We start from the raw sequence: 20155 nt of genomic DNA, 5'->3' as shown, positions 1-20155 counted from the left end.
ATTTGGAGGTGCAAATTTGGAAGGATAGCTGTGTTTCAGTAGGCATATCACTTTTAATGGATGCACTGGTTCAAGAAACGCAAATTGCTGAATGAATTTCTTCACCATTCCTAACACTTGCCCTTCTTGTGGTGCACAGTGTACTTCATGCACCATTTGGGAATAAATGAACTAATCATCATCACATTATTAATAACTTATTCTGGGCCAGGCAAATAAAATAAAATGTTCATGATACTTACAGATGCTTACAGGATTGACTCCTTCTCCAGTTAGCCTGTTGAAGAAGAAATAGCAAAATGAAAAATGGCTCATCTATTACAATGAATATGGTCTGTTGTATATATAAGGGACAATGTTATCTGTTAAATAGAGTTTCCAACAGCTGCAATAATATATTTCCCTATTTGGCTTCCTGTATGATATATACAGTATCAACAAAAAAATCTACTGAAGATGTACTTAAGATCTGCAAGAATTTGGAAAAATAATTGATGCACAATGGAAGCAAAGATATTGATGCTTAAGATCTGAGCTGTAAACTTAGAGCAATACCTCAAAGACTCTCAAAGTCCATGGCACCACAAGGAGCGTTGCTTTTCCTACTGCAACAAACACTCCATCACAATTCACAAGATTAGAGAAATGATTTGTGTACTAAAACATTTTATTTTGTGTTTGAAGAAGATAATCAAATGTTGTATTACTTATTCTTGCAATTTATAATAATAATAATTTGATTATTTATACCCTGCCCATCTGGCTGGGTTTCCCCAGCCACTCTGGGCAGCTTACAACATATCTAAAAACATAATAAAAAAAAATCCTTAAAAAACTTCCCTAAATAGGGCTGCCCTCAGATGTCTTCTGAAAGTCAGATAGTTGTTTATTTCCTTGACATCTGATGGGAGGGTGTTCCACAAGGAAGGCACCACTACTGAGAAGGCCCTCTGCCTGGTTCCATGTAACCTCACTTCTCACAGTGAGAGAACCGCCAGAAAACCCTCAGAGCTGGACCTCAGTGTCCGGGCTGAGTGATGGGGGTGGAGACGCTCCTTCAGGTATACTGGGCCAAGGCTGTTTAGGGCTTTAAAGGTTAGCACCAACACTTTGAATTGTGCTCGGAAAAGTACTAGAAGCAGACAAAGCAAACTTAACAGGCATCCATTGATAGAGTTGTGCCATTGCAGATATTGTTTAATCTCCACATAGCATCCCCTGCAAAAAGAAACTGAAGCTGCTCGTAAAGTTATTATCACTTTATCCAGCTCACCTGTTCTCCTCCCCTTCCAGCAGCTTCCTGTAGGTGGCAATTTCAATATCCAGTGCCAGTTTGACATTCATGAGCTCCTGGTACTCCCGCAGTAGGCGGGTCATTTCTTCCTTAGCTTTCTGGAGAGCATCTTCCAAGTCAATGAGTTTGGCTCTGGCATCTTTGAGAGCTAATTCACCTCGCTCCTCAGAATCCGCAATAGCGGTCTGCAGATTTGCACACTGTAAGAAGGAAGGTGTTGTTAAATTCCTTGTCCTCTTTAGTATTTGTACATTCATTATTATTGCTATTATTGCTATCATGATTACAGTGGTACCTCAGGTTACATACGCTTCAGGTTACATATGCTTCAGGTTACAGACTCCGCTAACCCAGAAACAGTGCTTCAGGTTAAGAACTTTGCTTCAGGATGAGAACAGAAATCGTGCTCCGGCAGCACGGCAGCAGTGGGTGGCCCTATTAGCTAAAGTGGTGCTTCAGGTTAAGAACAGATTCAGGTTAAGTACGGACCTCCGGAACGAATTAAGTACTTAACCTGAGGTACCACTGTATTAGTGTAAATACTGCTGCTATCATCATGCATTCATTTATTTCTTAGTCCTTGAATAAATGAGGCTGCAATTCTATTTTGTAAGGTGTGAACTTGCTTTTGAGTCTATGTACACAGGGCTGCTCATTTTGGGATATAAATTTTATTTCCGTCTTTCCCAGATTATATTGTCAGTTTTCATTTTGATGAATTCCCACACTTTTACAAAGTTTCAGCCGAAAACAGAACTTCCTCTCCCTGCCACCCCACAAAGTAGTGGCAAGGCTATCCAATGCAGATGGCCTCTGTCATGTGACCCTTAACCAACTATTGCCTTTTAAAGCATTGCTACGTTGCCTACTGAAAGAGAACATTGCATCAATTACAGTGGTACCTTGCAAGACGAATGCCTCGTAAGACGAAAAACTCGCAAGACGAAAGAGTTTTTCATTTTTTGAGTTGCTTCGCAAGACCAATTTCCCTATGGGCTTGCTTCGCAAGACAAAAACATCTTGCAAGTTTGTTTCCTTTTTCTTAAAACCGTTAATACTATGGGAATCCGTGCTTTGCAAGACGAAAAATTCTCAAGACGAAAAAACTCGCAGAACGAATTAATTTCGTCTTGCGAGGTACCACTGTACAGATTTTCTTACCTGGTTCCTGGCGTTTTCAATTTCTGACCGTATCCTTTGAATCATCCGGTTGAGCTCTGAAATTTCTCCTTTAGTATTACGCAGATCATCGCCATGCTTCCCTGCACTAGCTTGGAGCTCCTCAAACTATAACAGCAGGAAAGGGAAGGGAAGGCAGAGATGGGATGAAGGAGAGACACAATTACGCAGCACTGGTCAGCAATGAATGCCCCTGAGAATGATCTGAGAAAGCCCATTATCAAAGATTCTGCTCATCCACACTCCTCTTTTCTGGCATTGGCTGTTGGGAGGTCCAAATGGCATCACCAAGAGGACCGGATTGAAGAAGCTAAGAAGAGCACTGTTGGATCTAGCTAGCATCCTGTTTTCCCAGTGTGGTCAACTAGATACTTATGGAGGAAACCTACAGGCAAATCCAGCAAAAAATTTCACTGTTTTTCCTCACTGACTGGTATTAAAAAGTAATGATGCCTTTCATTCTTCAGGCAGCTAACTGGTTTTTGTTGTTTAGTCATTTAGTTGTGTCCAACTCTTTGTGGTTAATGACCAGTTAATTTAGGGACTGCCAATTGCTGGCACCTAACACTCAATTCAGTCACATCTCAGCTGAAAGGACATGTCACATGGGTGAACTTTGCAAATTTGATATCTGAATTAGTCTCTCATGTTCTGAATGTGTTTTGGCTCAAGATATTAGACTCCCATCTCTTGCGGGGGTGCAATTAGTGCCAGCACCGTCCGTTAAGAGTTTGGGTGTAATCTTCGATACCTCCCTCTCTATGGAGGCGCAGATTACAGCTATAACAAAGGCGGCATTTTTTCATCTCTGCCAAGCTAAGCAGTTGGCCCCTTATCTCTCTTGCCCTGACCTAGCCACTGTGATCCATGCGCCTCTCCTGGTATGCCCCACAGAGAAACCTACGGTCTGCAAATAATAACATCCTCAAGGTCCCAGGCCTCAGAGAGGTTAGGCTGGCCTCAACTAGAGCCAGGGCTTTTTCGGCTGCGGCTCCAACCTGGTGGAACACTCTGTCACAAGAGACTAGGGGACCGCAGGGCCTGCAAGACAGAGTTGTTCCACCAGGCCTTTGGTCAGGGCGCAGCCTGACTCCCTCCTCTGGCAACCTGCACAGAATTTTGCTTAATCGGTTGCCATCAATTTGATTTTAATTAATTTTTATAATGAAATATTTTTAGAATGTGTGATTATTTGACTGTTTGATTATTTGATTGTTGTTAGCCGCCCTGAGCCCGGCTTCGGCTGGGGAGGGCGGGATATAAATAAAATTTATTATTATTATTATTATTACTTAGAAAGTTAGAGTAGCTCATGTGGACTTTCTCTATTTCTCATCAGGAAGCAGGATTCAAACTGTTGTGCAAGTGGATTTCTGGGACTATTCTGGCCACAATCCAAAATGGAGATAAGATTTATAACAGGAATCTTGAGACTAGATTGTGACATCTTGTAGACCAAACTAGATGTGACATGTTAAATGAACCTTTGCATTTCATAGACACATTCTTTAAAATGGAAATAGCAGCCACAGTGGCAGAGGAGAGATTGATAATTACTGGGATCACAGCAGTTGGGGAGCTGGCATTTAATTCTTTCCTTCCCTCCTTAACTACGACTACCCCCCAATTGCTTCATATTTACTCCATTTCAACCTCCCCACCAAGCTTAAAAGATCCTAAGCAACTCCAGACCCATGTTTTATCAGAAGTGTCCCTTGGATGTACCAGGGTCCAAGGCCACCTTCCATGCTAGAACTGCTCACCTTAGTTTGGTACCATGCCTCTGCTTCAGCTCGGCTCCTGTTGGCAATGTCTTCATATTGTGCTTTCACCTCAGAAACAATGCCATTCAGGTCCAAGTCCCGATTGTTATCCATCGAGAGGATGACAGCAGTATCAGACATGGAGGCCTGCAACTGAGCTAGTTCCTGAAAAACATAGAAGACAAAATTTGGTTAGAAAACATTTCATGTTTGGCGGGTTATTGGGGTGGGACAGGATCAGATCGGTAGGAGACACACATCTGTAAAATGGCCAGCTTTCTAGGGAACAGGGTCACATGGGGGAGACCTTGACATTCATAATAAACAACAACAATAACAACTGAAGATTCTGAATCTTCAGTGGCAGATGAATTTTGGATCTCTAATATGAAACATCAAATCTTCTAGACATCATTAATAGCATCTAAAATTAGGACCATTGTTTGTGAGAAATCACATTAGGACAATGTAAATCCAAATATTTAGGGGGGAAAGCAAAAGGATGGTATTTAGAAATGTCATGCTTCTTCACATTGCCGCCTTAACATTTATCAGCCTGACTTCTAGGTCTATGTTTTGAAAGTAAGAGGAAGACTGAATACCGATTCATAGAGGGCCCTCAGGAAGTTGAGTTCATCAGTCAGGGAATCCACCTTGGCCTCCAGCTCGATCTTGTTCATGTAGGCAGCATCCACATCCTAAAAAGACAGCAAGAAACCATTTTTTTGTGGTTTTATATTCTGATTTTGTTCCATGAACTTCCCTGAGACCCTGATATATGGCAGTATATCAGTTCAATACATAAATAAACTTTGCTTAGATTTCATTGGAGAGAAAACAGGGAATGGGCACAATAAAAAAAGATGCAAATGTCCACTCTTAAGGAGATTCATTATGGAGTTATAAAGGCAATGTTCTATAGAAGCTTTTGTTATTATTTTTCACTCCCTTTTTATCTCAAAAAGAGCAATCTTTTGTCAGCACAGATGCTATTTTGGGAAAGATGCCCAAGTCCATTTAGCTGCTTATTTCTTTGCTCAGCAACTAGTCTTCCTGGAGGGTGATTTGTGGGATAGTGGATAGTGCCTTAGTCCAGAAAATGGCCTAAGAGCAAATTAAGGATTTCAGGGAATAGTATTAGAAACAGAAACAAGAGCAGAAGTAGACACAATTTGCATACTCACCTGAGGTCAGGAACCCAAACCACACAAGCAGATGTAAGTAGTATCCACAATACTTGCTTTTTTTAAATCCACAAATGTTATATTAACAAAAAAAATTCCTTCCAGTAGCACCTTAAAGACCAACTAAGTTAGTTCTTGGTATGAGCTTTCGTGTGCATGCACACTTCTTCAGATACACACTTCTTCAGGTATCTGAAGAAGTGTGCATGCACACGAAAGCTCATACCAAGAACTAACTTAGTTGGTCTTTAAGGTGCTACTGGAAGGAATTTTTTTTGTTTTGACTATGGCAGACCAACACGGCTACCTATCTGTAACTGGTTATATTAACAGTTTCCCTTCCATTGAAATGTATTGAAGTTAATTACGTAATTAATTACACATTTAATTGCATTAGTTTTGGCCAAAGTGGATAGCAAGATGAATAATGTAGGTCATAGCAGAAGTTGAAGTGCAGTGGAATAGAATCAGGGCTGATTGTGTTGAAGACAGGATAGGATGGAAATCACTGCCTCCTGACACTCATAGAACAAATTCACAAATCCTGACACCAGTTTCTCAACTCTTTTGCCCCTAAGTTTGTAAGCGGGAGGCTAGTAGGAGATTTAGCTCCAGATGCTGACCCTTTGCTTACTTCAAAAGTCACTCAGAATATAGAACCAGTGAGATGCTTGCTACAGATGGTCCTGGAGAATAATCACATGTGGAGAGGGAGAGCTACCACCTTCCTTAAATAGTGCCCCTGCATATTCGCTTTTAAAACTGGCTCAGAATTCATGCCTTATGCGCACATTTCCCTCCAGCTTAGTACAAAATGCACCAAGAGAAGTCACACCAAGCCAACGAGTCCTTTTCTTGATGCATGAAACATAATTTGGTCAGATATAATATTGGGTCTCTCTTAATTAACCCAGCTAGTCATCAACCTTCGGAGCACGAAGCCTCACCTTCTTGAGCATGACAAACTCATTTTCGGCAGATGTGCGCCGGTTGATTTCCTCTTCGTATCTATCAGTACAAGAAGCAAAAAGTTTCAGTTTGTAACTATTACATTTATTCAACGTGCATTTAGGCATTTCAAAATGAACCACAATGATAATGTTGTACATAGCACATACTGCACTTATTGCCATAAATCACCTATGAAAACTATTTCCGGTGTGTTCCCAGTGTGTAGATACTGTATGATGTTAGGATAAGGGCCCTGATTGCAGAGCCTTTGACATTGAACTCTGCTCATCCTATATATCTGCAGAAAAATACCCCCCAAATTAGGGTGTTGTTAGGAGTGTGCCTGCAGAACATGGATCCCCAGATTTTTTTTGTATGTGCCTTGAGTGTTTCTGATTGGTACATGAATTCAGGGGGAAATGAATGGGCGTGTTTGTGATTTGATTTACTCACTAAGCTATTGGTTTGTGGGAATAACTTAAGTTGGTTTTATATAGTGATGCTTTTGGTATAATGGATGGGGTTAATTGAAAGGGAACCTGATTTGGTCTGCAGTGATATTTTTGAGAAATCAACTGAAGTACAAATTAATTTAAGAAGTTATCTGGGATCATTTGGATGGAAAATTAGTTGGCTCAGCTTCTGTGACATTTAAATTCAACAGTCGCACCCGTATATCAAAGTAGCATATGAAAATATTATGCAAACATGCGTCTGTGAGCCTTTGGCCTGAATTTCCTCCAAATTTCAAAAACCTCCTCAAAATATTCAATTACCATTGAAGCTGCCATTAGTCAACTGGTTAGTACCCCTTATAGCCATTTCCTTTATGGATGGAGGCAATCTCTGTGCTGGATGGGGGTGAGCTCAAAGGACCTAGCTGTAAAGTCCACAGGTGATCATTAGATATCAGCAGATCATTAGATATTAGCAAACAAAACAAAACCTGAGAAATTTTATCTTTGGCAATTTGCTTCCCAAATTCTTTGGATGCATCATCAAGGTGTATCCACATTCCCCACCCCGACCCTGAGGCATCATTTGGTTTCAGTTGCAAGGACCACCAGCTCTCACAGGAATCTGTCTGTCAAAAGTCCTTCTTAGGGAGCCTTCATCATGAAGGTGCATGGCAACTTGGAAAAGGGACTTTCCTGTGTTGACACCCCAACTCAAAAATGCTTTCCTCCAACCTGCTCACTTTGCTTGCTGAGTTTTATGTAGCAGGCCATGGCTTTTTTTTCTTTTTCAGGCTTCTAATGTTTCATTATAGGGACGCGGGTGGCGCTGTGAGTTAAACCACAGAGCCTAGGACTTGCTGATCAGAAGGACGGCGGTTCGAATCCCCACGGCGGGGTGAGCGCCCATTGCTCAGTCCCTGCTCCTGCCAACCTAGCAGTTCGAAAGCACCTCAGAGTGCAAGTAGATAAATAGGTACCGCTCCGGCGGGAAGGTAAACGGTGTTTCCGTGCGCTGCTCTGGTTCACCAGAAGCGGCTTAGTCATGCTGGCCACATGACCCGGAAGCTGTATGCCGGCTCCCTCGGCCAATAAAGCAAGATGAGTGCCGCAACCCCAGAGTTGGACACAACTGGACCTAATGGTCAGGGGCCCCTTTACCTTTACCTTTAATGTTTCATTGAGCTGTGCTGTTTTACGTGCCTTTCTTGCTGCTTTGTAATTAATGGGTGTGCTTTTGGAATTGCTATTTTAATAGTTTTGTTTTTAAACTCTGGAAGCCACCTTAATTAAAATAATCGTAATAACCAAACTATTAAAGTAAACTATTGGGTGTCAGTTTTGCCTATCAGGAGTTAAGAAAGCATGTAAAGCTGAACCCAAAAATTCCAACTTCCATCTGTTAACATTAACAGTCAAGGAAGATGCTGTGGGACGTGGTTGGAGAGGTTGTGGCACTCCTTTCACCCACTGTGACAGTGTCCATTAGTTTTCAGGCTTGGAGCTGAATGACATCCTGAGTAATTGAATTTGGGCTCTAGATGTATTCTTCTTTCTCTTGATTTCTCAGAACAAATGGCTGTTTAATCTTGGGTTGGGGGGCTGCTTGAGGAATTGTACATGCCAATGAAAAATAAAGCCATACAAGAAATAATGTTCATGTTAGTAGCATATCTATCAACTTTCCCCTTTTCTTGCAAGGAATCCTATTCAGAATAAGGGAATTTCCCTTAAAAAATGGGAAACGTTGACAGCTATGTAGCATAGCACAAAACCAGTAGCCCATACCTAGCAGCCTGCACATTGCAGAGGTGCATAAAAGCAGAGATGCGCTTGCAAAGCAAATTCCCTCCATGGATGACTCAAGCAGGTGAGGCAATCCACAAGCTCCAGACGAAAGCAATTAAATCCCCAATTCTCATTAGCCAATCTGATCTGGAGGCAAACTCTCACATTAATTCCACCTTTGACTGACAGGTCTCATTGTGTCATCGTGGTGTGGTCTGAGATAGTAGCCCTCATTGTGTCATCTGGGTTTTAGGAGTTTCCCCTGCGCAAACTGGTTTCGTGCCAATTGAAACCTTTATGAGTTACTTTATCTTTGCACTAGCTATGAGAACCAGGACTGGCCCTACCATTAAGCAGTGAGGCCACCTGCCTCAGGCAGGAATGGGGAGAAATCTAGATTTATTTGCATCTTGATGAGAAACCAACTAATTCACATTTGTCAAACCAATACGCAAACCAAAATTGTCCTTGAAAGTTCTCTGCAATTTGATGCAGTTCACCAGCCAGTGTGTTAAAATATGCATATGTTAAGGCAAAGTGTGCAACAGAATGCATACAGCAGTAAAAGTAACATGCAAGATTATGCAATCATGGAATGCATTATATTAGGGGAAGTTGCTTGCAGAAATCAGTTTATTAGTAAAACTGCATCCAAAATAAGTGCATTAGGAGAAATTAAAGTTAAATTCTGTTTTTTAAAAAAATCAAATTGCTATGGAAATGTGGAGAACTGAATTTAATATTTTAAAAATGAGAAAGTGAGAGAGACCAAAATTGACAGATTTGACCACTCCTAACCTCTGCTGACAGATTTTGACACATACACACCCCGCTTTTCTAGAGCATTAAACCCTTCCGTTCAGATCATTTCGGTCCCCAGGGTTAAAAAGTAATAATCATAGTAACATCGAGAGGGTAATCAAAGTGGGCATATCTGGCCTGCCTAGTCCAACCTAGTCTTGGTGGTACATTACCAATTGGTACCCTAATCCAGGCCATTGTTTTAGCATGCACCAACTTGGCACTCAACCTCAATGCCTTAACACCCAATAGGAACCAGCATAGCTTCTTCATGGCTGAGGCAAATTCCAGAAGACGCTTAACCCAGATGTGAGGGACAGTTGACCTGTCATCAGTCCCATCCTTCATGGCCAATTGCTGGGGATGATGAAGTTGGAGTTCAGCAACATCAGGAGGGCCAAAGGCTCCTCACACTTGGCCTAACCCTTTGTTTCCTCTACTTGGCCTGCCCCTCTCCCTTCACCACTTCTGCCCATGCCTATCCTACATGCAAATCCCCTTCCTTAAGCTCTATGGGAAAAACAAAAGAAAAACAAAGAAATCAAATATCTCTGAACCAAGAAAAGAACTGTCAAGCAAAATAGTCCTCAAAGCCTAACTGCTGGCTCACTTCAATTGTCAGGACTAGCAGATGTTAAGGTAAAGGTAAAGGACCCCTGACAGTTAAGTCCAGTCACGGACGACTCTGGGGTTGCGACGCTCATCTCGCTTTACTGGCCGAGGGAGCCAACGTTTGTCCACAGACAGTTTTTCTGGATCTTGTGGCCAGCATAACAAAGCTGCTTCTGGTGAAACCAGAGCAGCGCATGGGAAATGCCATTTACCTTCCTGCCAGAGAGGTACCTATTTATCTACTTGCACTTTGACGTGCTTTCGAACTGCTAGGTTGGCAGGAGCAGGGACCGAGTAACGGGAGCTCATCCCATCGCGGGGATTCAAACCACCAACCTTCCGATCGGCAAGCCCTAGGCTCAGTGGTTTACACCACAGCACTCCTGCGTCCCTTTAGGAGATGTTACAATCCCCCTAAATTGGATCTTCTCCCCCTCTCACTGAGGCCTAGTCAGTGTATTTAATCCGTCTCATACGGTAGGTTTACCCCGGCCTTGCTCTTGCAGGAGGAGCAACAAAACAAAGTCCCAGTGATACAGAGAAGACCAGCTACCAGAGAGTAATGCTCCTGTCCTTATTCCGCAGGGTGTAACCTGCCTTGGAGTATCTCTGGTGTTTAGGTAGATCTGCTGCACAGATATGTGTGATCATGGCAGACCAAGAGAAGCATCTCTAAGTGAAGGCGGTCTGGCTGTCAGCTAATTCAGCTTCTATGTGTTCATATGTGTATGTCCCACAAGCAGCTTTTCCATATGAATGTCTTCCCAGTTACTTAAAAAGTTGGCTTTTTCAGCCAGTAGCTTAAAGAGGGCTGAACCAACCCTCGAGGCAAAATGTCCAGATTCTGATTCACCATATCCTGGTTTGACTCACTTTGAAAAGATTTGCCACTCTGCAGTCTGAGCTATTGTTGTGGCATTTGCAAAGTTGGCCCAACATGCTAAGAAGCTCCCAAAAGGCCCATTTCTCTTGATTTCAACCACATCAAAAATGAATGACTGAATGATTCAATCTTGAGTCAGTAGCCAGTTTCCACTGCTCCCTGGTATTATTAGTAATTGCTTCTATAAAATGTTTTATCAGCATACGCTAATATTAGTCAGGTTGCCTTTGACATTTATTTATTTGCCATGTTGTTGTAGTTACAGAAGGGGTAAGAGAGTGGCTTATTTTCATATATTGGAGATATTCAAGAAAGGCTCTATTTATATAACTTGTCTGAGACAACACAACTCTACATTTGGACCAAGAGAAAAGCATTGATCTATCACGACTGCAAAGTTATTTTTCAGAAATGCCCGTATGACTCCAATATACACAACAGGAACAATTTTATACCACTAATATACTCTTTTAACATCTCGGGAAATGTGATTAATACAATGTCATCAATGTATATGACACAGTGCAATATAAACAAAACATTTCTATTTCATTTTGTACCAGGGAGTTTTTAATCTTTGACATTAAGTTTAAGTTGTTAAGTTTGATGTTTTATTATGTTTTTATATGTGCTGGAAGCTGCCCAGAGTGGCTGGGGGAACCCAGGCAGGTGGGCGGGGTATAAATAATACAATTATTTATTTATTGCAAAATGTATTATGTGTATACAGGAGTACATAGTGCATATAGGAATGGGTGCTTGCATATGTTTGTGACAATTGCATTTGACACTGTATATAGCATGCATCCCATTGTATGTCGAGTCTACACACCAGAGGGAATCTGAACAGCCTTTGTGGGTATTATCACAGCTACTCTGCTACTTTCTATCTCTGCCTTTGAAGATGGTTCAAAAACCTCAGCTAGTACAGAATTCGGCAGCCAGGTTAATCACCAGGGCAAGATGATTTGAGCATATTACAATGACCCTGGCCCAACAATAGTGGCTACCAGTTAGTTTCCAGGCCCAATTCAAAGTGCTGGTTCTGACCTATAAAGTCTTAAACATTTCAGGACCACAATACCTCAAGGACCATCTCTCTCCATATGAACCTAGATGAACCATGAGATCATCCTGAGGCCCTTCTTTGTGTGCCTCCTCCATATGAGGTCCAGAGTGTGTCAACACAAGAACGGGCCTTTTCTGCAGAGGCTTCCTGTTTGTGAGATGCCTCAGGGAGGCTCACCTGACGCCTTCATTATACACCTTTATGCACCAGGTAAAAATGTTTCTCTTCTCCCAAGTCTTTGGCTGATTAACATTCTATGTCCTTTTAAATGTGTTTTGTGGGATGGTGAGGCTATTGGTGAAGGACAGAGCATGAAGCTGAGGCTCCAATACTTTGACCACCTCTTGAGAAGAGAAGACTCCCTGGGAAAGACCCTGATGTTGGGAAAGATGGAGGGCACAAGGAGAAGGGGACGACAGAGGACGAGATGGTGGGACAGTGTTCTCGAAGCTACAAACATGAGTCTGACCAAACTGCGGGAGGCAGTGGAAGACAGGAGTGCCTGGCGTGCTCTGGTCCATGGGGTCACGAAGAGTCAGACACGACTAAATGACTAAACAACAAAGAGGCTATTGGTTGCTTTTGTTTTTATTTTGTTGTGTTGTGTTTTTATCTTGGTTTTTTTATATTTTGTCACCCACCCTGAGATCTAGGTAAGGTAAAGGACCCTGGACAGTTAAGTTCATTCAAAGGCCACTATGGGGTTGCAGCACTCGTTTCGCTTTCAGGCCAAGGGAGCCGACATTTGTCCACAGACAGCTTTCCAGGTCATGTGGCCAGCATGACTAAACCACTTCTGGCACAACAGGGCACCGTGATAGAAACCAAAGCGCATGGAAATGCCGTTTACTTTCCCACTGCAGAGGTACCTATTTATCTACTCGCACTGACGTGCTTTCAAACTGCTAGGTTGGCAGGAGCTGGGACAGAGTGATGGGAGCTCACCCTGTCGCAGGGATTTGAACCACCGACCTTCTGATTGGCAAGCCCAAGAAGCTCAGTGGTTTAGACCACAGCGCCACCTGCGTCCCTTTAACCCTGAGATCTATGGATGAAGGGCGGGATACAAAATAATAATAATAGCAATACTTTCTAACTCTGCACTCTCAAGTCTGCTGGAATAGCAGATAAATATCTGCCCCCCCATCAGATATTCACTTACTTGGTCTTGAAGTCTTCAACAAGATCCTGCATGCTCTTCAGCTCCCCATCCAGCCGCCCCCTCTCATTCATCAGGCTTCCCAGCTGTTTCCTTAGGTTATTAATGTAAGCCTCAAAGAATGGATCAAGGTTGCTCTTGCTGGCACCAGATTTCAAGCCTTGATCCTGCAAGAGGGTCCACTTAGTCTCCAGAACCTTGTTCTGTTGCTCCAGAAAACGGACCTGAAACAAAGGAACACATGAAGCTCTTTCTACTGAATCAGAATCCCAGTTCAACTAGCCCAGTATTAAGAAGAGTCCCTCTGGATCAGGCCTAAAGCCCATCTAGTCCAGAATCTTCTTCTCACAGTGGCCAACCTGTAGGAAGTTCGAAAGCAGGGCCTGAATGCAACAACACTCTCACCACCTGTGATTCACAGCAACTGGTATTCAGAAGCATGCCACCTCCAACAGAAAATTGTTTTCATGGCTAGTAGCCATTGATCTTTCTCAACATTGCTATAATAATAATAATAATAAATTTTTATTTATACCCCGCCCTCCCCAGCCAAGACCGGGCTCAGGGCGGCTAACAACCAATAATAAAAACAAGTTGATTAAAATACAATTTAAAAGATTAAGATATAACATTAAAACAATTAGGGAGCAATCTCATCAGAGGAGGAGAAAGGAAAAAGAAAAAGGGGGAGGGAATCAAACTGATTCTGAGCCAAAGGCCAGGTGGAACAACTCTGTCTTACAGGTCCTGCAGAAACAAATCAGATCCTGCAGGGCCCTGGTCTTAAGAGGCAGAGCATTCCACCAGGCTGGAGCCAGTGTTGAGAAGGCCCTGGCTCTGGTTGAGGCTAATCTAACTTCCTTAGGCCCTGGGACCTCTAGGGTGTTGCTATATATGGATCTTAAGGTCCTCCGTGGGGCATACCAGGAGAGGCGATCCCGTAGGTATGAGGGTCCTAAGCCACATAGGGCTTTAAAAGTCAAAACCAGCACCTTAAATTTGACCCTGTACTTCACCGGGAGCCAATGCAGCTGGAAAAGCACTGGGTGAATGTGCTCCCATGGCAGAGACCCCATGAGGAGCCTCGCTGCAGCATTCTGCACCCGCTAGAGTTTCTGGGACAATTTCAAGGGCAGCCCCAAGTAGAGTGAATTACAGTAGTCAAGCCTGGAGGTGACCATCGCATGGATCACTGTGGCCAGGTCGGGGCCACATATGAGATCCTCCTAACTGGAGGTGCCAGAGGTAGACCTACTGCAAGCTGACTACCACTGAGCTACGGCCCCTTCACAGTTGAAACAGCTTGTGTGGGTTTCTTTTTCCAGGCAACCCTCGTGAAAAATGCAGATAACTTGATTTACAATAACATGAGGCTTTGACATTGGTATGGTGACCCCATCCCAGCTTAGCCTCACTATTTTATATGGTTCTTACTCTGCGGTTTTATGTATTTTGCTGTAAACCGCTTTGATATTTTAAAATGAAATAGCAGTATATAAACATTTTTTAATAATAAAAGCAGTAAACTGGGCGGTGTGATTGCCTCATCGCATCTTCAAACTGAAACGCATCAGACCCTGAAGAAAATATTGCAAAGGTGCAAGCAGAGATTTGGGGAGTTGTGGTCTGGAGAGAGGCAACTTGGAGCAGACCTCACAAGGAACAGAACACAGGAAGCCGTATTAAACCTGATCAGGGTATTTGTAAATTTACCCTAATATTGATTACTCTGACTGGCAGTAACTCTCCAGGGTCTCAGGGAGATCGTTACCATCACCTGAAATCCTTTTAGATGCAGATGCCAGAAACTAAAACTGAGGGCTTCATTAGGCAGAACATGCTAAGGTAAAGGTAAAGGGACCCCTGACCATTAGGTCCAGTCATGACCGACTCTGGGGTTGTGGCGCTCATCTCGCTTTATTGGCCGAGGGAGCCGGCGTACAGCTTTCAGGTCATGTGGCCAGCAGGACTAAGCCGCTTCTGGCAAACCAGAGCAGCGCACGGAAATGCTGTTTACCTTTCCGCTGGAGAGGTACCTATTTATCTACTTGCACTTTGGCACACTTTCGAACTGCTAGGTTGGCAGGAGCATGGACCGAGCAACGGGAGCTCACCCCATCGCAGGGATTCGAACCTCCGACCTTCTGATCAGCAAGTCCTAGGCTCTGTGGTTTAACCTACAGTGCCACCTGCATCCCGTAGAATATGCTAAGCTAAGTAGTAAAGAGGGTAGAAATTGTGCAATTATTCAGTTAAATGGTAGCTCCATGAAAAATCGTCTAAATCCTCGTTTTCCTTTCCCAGATAAAAGGAACAGAACCAAAATGAATTTTGAGTGAACAGAAAGCTCAACCAAATCCTCTCCTAGTTTAAATTTGCTCACAAAAATGTTGAATTTATATTCTCCTACTCAAGTCCTTCCTCCACAAAAATTTCCAGTTATGGTTGATGGGTTTTATTTTATTTTTTTATAAATATTTATTAGAGTTTTTAGAAAAAAGAATACAATGATAATAAACATTATTGCTTTGTTTTAACAAAATTTCATAATATCCTTGAACTTCCTCACATCTCCTGCTCCCATTTACATCATTAATAAATTTTTGACAAAATGGTTGATGGGTTTTAGATTAGAATGAAGAAACAAGAGTTTTAACTATTCAGTTAGACTACGTATTGGTGGTGGTGGTGGTGGGGAATATCCTAACCCTTGAACTTAGAAAGTGAAATTTAAATTCATATTCTGATGATTCGACAAACACTTTGAATGGGTTTTTGTGTGTATCTCTAGTAAGATTGTTATAACACACATACACCTGAATTCATAAGCCATCCAGCCATCCAAACTCAACTTGTGTCTATGCTTACATGTTAAGACATATGCATTTGTCTTGAGTCTACCTCCTTATGCTCACATAAAGCATAAACATGGTTTTCTTCTCTTTCTGTACTGTACTATCCTACAACAGCTGAATGAAGTCTCACCTTGTCAATGAAAGAAGCAAACTTGTTGTTCAGAGTCTTGATCTGCTCCTTCTCCTCTTTCCGCACCTCTTGGATGGAAGGATCAATTTCCAAATTGAGCGGTGCCAGGAGACTTTGGTTAATGGTTACTTCTTGAATGGTGCCACCAGTTCCAGGTCCACCTCCACCAAAGCCCAAGGAACTTTTGGATCCGCCAAGTCCGCCACCAAAACCAAATCCTCCACCACCACCACCCAAACCAAAACCACCACCTCCAGCTCCCCCGCCAAAGCCATACCCACCACCAGATCCACCACCCAAACCAAATCCACTGCCGGACCCTCCACCAAAACCTAGTCCGCCGCCGCCACCAAATCCACTGCGGAGGTTGCTTGCTCTGCTGCTGGAAATTCTCCTATTGCCACCAAGATTATAAAGACTCCTGCTGCCAAAACCACCTCCACCTCCACCGCCACCAATACTGATCCTTCCAAAACTGCTGCCGCCACCGCCACCACCGAAGCCAACTCCGCCAGCTCTGGCAAGAGAAAGTGAGCTGAAACCAGATCTATTGCTACTTGGGACAATGGCAGAGGTGGCAGTGAAAGCCCTGCTGCCTCCGCCTCCTCCTCCTCCAGCCCTGATACTATAGGACTGCCGGTTCATCTTTGTGGATTGCCTCTGAGAGACGTTGCTACGGAGGAGGAAGCCTAAAGAGTGGTGCTCTGGTGGGAGAGCCCTTGAACATGGCTTCTTTTATCCTCCGGGGGCCCTGGGTTTGGCCGCTTTGGAAGTCAGGAGATCAATTTAGCGCATTCATGATTTTGACACACCTGGAACGCAGGTGTCCAATTGGACTTGTTCAATGCTAATTGAAGAGAACACACACACACACCCCTATGTAGTGATAGGTGCTTGCATTGCCTGAGGCCTTATGATCAAATTACCATGTATTCAGAAACCAACCATGTGTTAAGGGTTAATTTAGCCAGAAGTTGTCAAATATTTAAAGGAAGTTCTGCTTGCTTGCTTGCCTTCTTTTTGAAGAAAATGCTGCACAGCATCATAAATTTTATGCAACTTTATGAGTTTGAAAGGGGATCGATCAGCTTTGGCTGTCAACATTAATTTGTGTCCATTATGTTTTGTCATTTCATAATGCATGATCTTGTAGTGTGTTGGTTCAGCAACTTCATGTGCCTTGCTGAGATTATGCTCATACAGGCACATCTTGTTTTATAGCACTTTGCACTTCACAGGTATTGCTGTTTGTGAGGAAGAAGGTGCAGCTGCAAGCAGCCTGGCTGCTTTCAGGGGACGGAAGACCCTGCCCCCCTTTCTTCGGGCCCTGAAAGTGGCTGGGGATGGTTTTTGCCTTCCTGCCCCTGCAGTGGCGGCGGGGGTTGCAGGGCGGAGCTGGATTAATAGGCTGCAGTGCAGTGTAAGCATAACTTTTATGTGCACTGGGAAACAACATAAATGGTGTTGCTTGCTTATTGCAATATTCACTTTATTGCAGTGGTCTGGAACCAAACATGCAATACAGTGGTATCTCAGGTTACAGACGCTTCAGGTTACAGATGCTTCAGGTTACAGACTCTGCTAACCCAGAAATAGTACCTCGGGTTAAGAACTTTGCTTCAGGATGAGAACAGAAATCATGCAGCGGCAGCACTGCGGCAGTGGGAGGCCCCATTAGCTAAAGTGGTGCTTCAGGTTAAGAACAGTTTCAGGTTAAGAACGGACCTCCAGAACGAATTAAGTTCTTAACCCGAGGTACTACTGTATCTCTGAGGTTTGCCTGTACATCCATATTGCAGAGCTGCAAAATGTAAAGAAAAAGGCACTCCCACATTGTTGGGTTACCAGGCACATACCACACATACCGTTTAATCATAACTGAATCATAAACCTGGAAAAGCCACTACTTTTAAGCATGCTTTCTTTAAAGTTAATTCCCTTACCATCAACAGGAGTTCAAAGAAGTATGTTTAAGGTGGAAGTGTTGAAATAGAATGTTACCCCCTCCCATCAGGTATGTACTTTGATCATTCTGTGCCAAACCTTTCTTTTTAGTGCCACTATTCCAGCTGAGATGTTCAGGAGTTGGATCCCTTTCTCTATCAGCAAAGACCAAAATGTTTGAGATGTTTGAGACAGCAAGTAGTGGTGGGGACCACGATTAAGGAGTGAGCATGCTAGAGGTTCATAAAATTATGAATTATGAACTGTGGGAGATGGATACAGAGTAAATTACATAAATAGGAAGACTTCAGGTTGCCATTTTAGCAATTTGTGGGAGGTTCAAGAGACAAACACTCACAAAAGTTTGACCCTTCTTGTCCTCTCTCTTCATACATTTCTGACCACATCAAATGCCAAAATATTAACAAGTGTCTTTTCAACTTGAGGCCCTTGACAAATGTCCCTCCTTCCTGCCGCCACCTTCAGTTGGCCCTGCAGGTGATTGGTTATATTATTATTTTTTGCTCATGCTGTTATGTTTTAGTTAATTAGTCTTGTGATATGTATTGCATATTATGTGCCGTGTTGCTTTTTTCTTTCTAACCTTGGCCTTTGGGAGATGTAGTTATTCAACAAACTAAAATCTAATTCACCCATTCCAAAGTAGCTTAGATTTACTTGAGTAAGAAAAGAAAGTTGTTGTAGTTGATACTATTTGTTCAAGGAAAGTCTTCAAGCTACACAGTTTAAATGCACAATTTAAAGACCAAAAGAAATAACTAATTACCAGTCTGCTAGCCATAGACAAGGTTCTACTCATTTCCATTCATTTTATTCCAGAACAGTAGGCATGCATGATTCATCATACACATCAGTTAGTGGCTATGAATGGCAATGCATATTTCTTAATGAAAATATTCCATGGTCCAGACAAGCATCAGAGTGCAGGTGAAATCTACATATGTATCCATTCATCAGCTGCAAAGGAAATGTTTTGAGTATTCAGATCTCCTTTCCTGGATGTTTGTGTGTGTGTGTGTGTGCCAAACTGGGGGATATCAGAATTTTCAGTTGCAAATAAATACTTGTAAATAAATAGACTGCAGGAAAGTAACTGTTGGTTAAATAAATTCCAGAAGTGCATTAATAAGCAGCTGTTTGAAAAGAGAAGGGTGGCTGCACATTGGTTTGACTTGACTTCATGTAATCAGATCCGTTTAGGAGCAAAAGAGCTGGAAGGCAGAGCATGTCAGCTTCCAGGTTTTGATGGTTGATTTCCCAACCCTTTCTTGTAGTGCAGAGGAGGAGCCATTTCAAGTCCATCAAACGTCCTGTGCACTGAGGGGGAACCTCCTTGAGCCTACTGAAAGGTCTGCTTGTGTTTTGAGGGGAAGGTGATACAAGCTAGAGGAGGAGTAAATGGAGATGAATTTTGTACGTGGTGCGTTTGAATTCTTAGCTAAATGTTTTTAAATTGTGTTGGTTTTCATAGTATTTAGTTGACATCTACATTTTTTAAAATCAGTTTCATAAGCTTCCTCAGACATCCTGGTGCCCTCCAAATATTTTGAACTCCCTGATTCCCATTAGTCCTAACCAACATGGCCAGTGGTCAGAGGTTATAGGAGCTGCAGTCCAACAGCATATGGAGGGCACCAAACTGGGGAAGGTTACTCTTGTGCTATTGGACTCATCTAAATAGTAAGCATCAACCAGGCAGAGGGCCTTCTCGGTAGTGGTGCCCACCCTGTGGAACGCCCTCCCACCAGATGTCAAGGAAATAAACAACTATCCGACTTTGAGAAGACATCTGAAGGCAGCCCTATTTAGGGAAGTTTTTAATGTTTGATGTTTTGTTGCATTTTTAACATTCTTTTGGGAGCCGCCCAGAGTGGCTGGGGAAACCCAGCCAGATGGGTGGGGTATAATAATAATAATAATAATAATAATAATAATAATAATAATAATAATATCATCATCAAAGGACATTCATTGGCTTAGCTCTACATCACATGTATACCCTCCAACATTGTTTCTGAGTCTTTCTGAGAAAAGTAGCAAAAAGTTTACTCACATTTCAGTTCACGA

At 42.7% G+C, this 20155-nt stretch overlaps 1 protein-coding gene across 1 annotated transcript; it reads right to left on the bottom strand.

The window, feature by feature from the left end:
• Window positions 1-87: 87 nt before the first annotated feature.
• On the bottom strand, window positions 88-17174 carry LOC309362996 (keratin, type II cytoskeletal 5-like). The gene is made up of 8 exons (XM_081899073.1): window positions 16124-17174; window positions 13142-13362; window positions 6368-6428; window positions 4839-4934; window positions 4237-4401; window positions 2456-2581; window positions 1274-1494; window positions 88-277 (listed from the first exon to the last, which is right to left on the bottom strand). The coding sequence occupies exons 1-8, from the start codon at window positions 16766-16768 to the stop codon at window positions 190-192; spliced, it is 1623 nt and encodes a 540-aa protein (XP_081755199.1). The 5' UTR covers window positions 16769-17174; the 3' UTR covers window positions 88-189.
• Between the last annotated feature and the right edge of the window lie 2981 nt (window positions 17175-20155).

This window comes from Podarcis melisellensis (assembly GCF_964234715.1).
Source record: "Podarcis melisellensis genome assembly, chromosome: 2".
In the NCBI taxonomy this organism is placed as follows: Eukaryota; Metazoa; Chordata; class Lepidosauria; order Squamata; family Lacertidae; genus Podarcis; species Podarcis melisellensis.
This window is presented reverse-complemented; position numbering and strand designations above follow the sequence as displayed.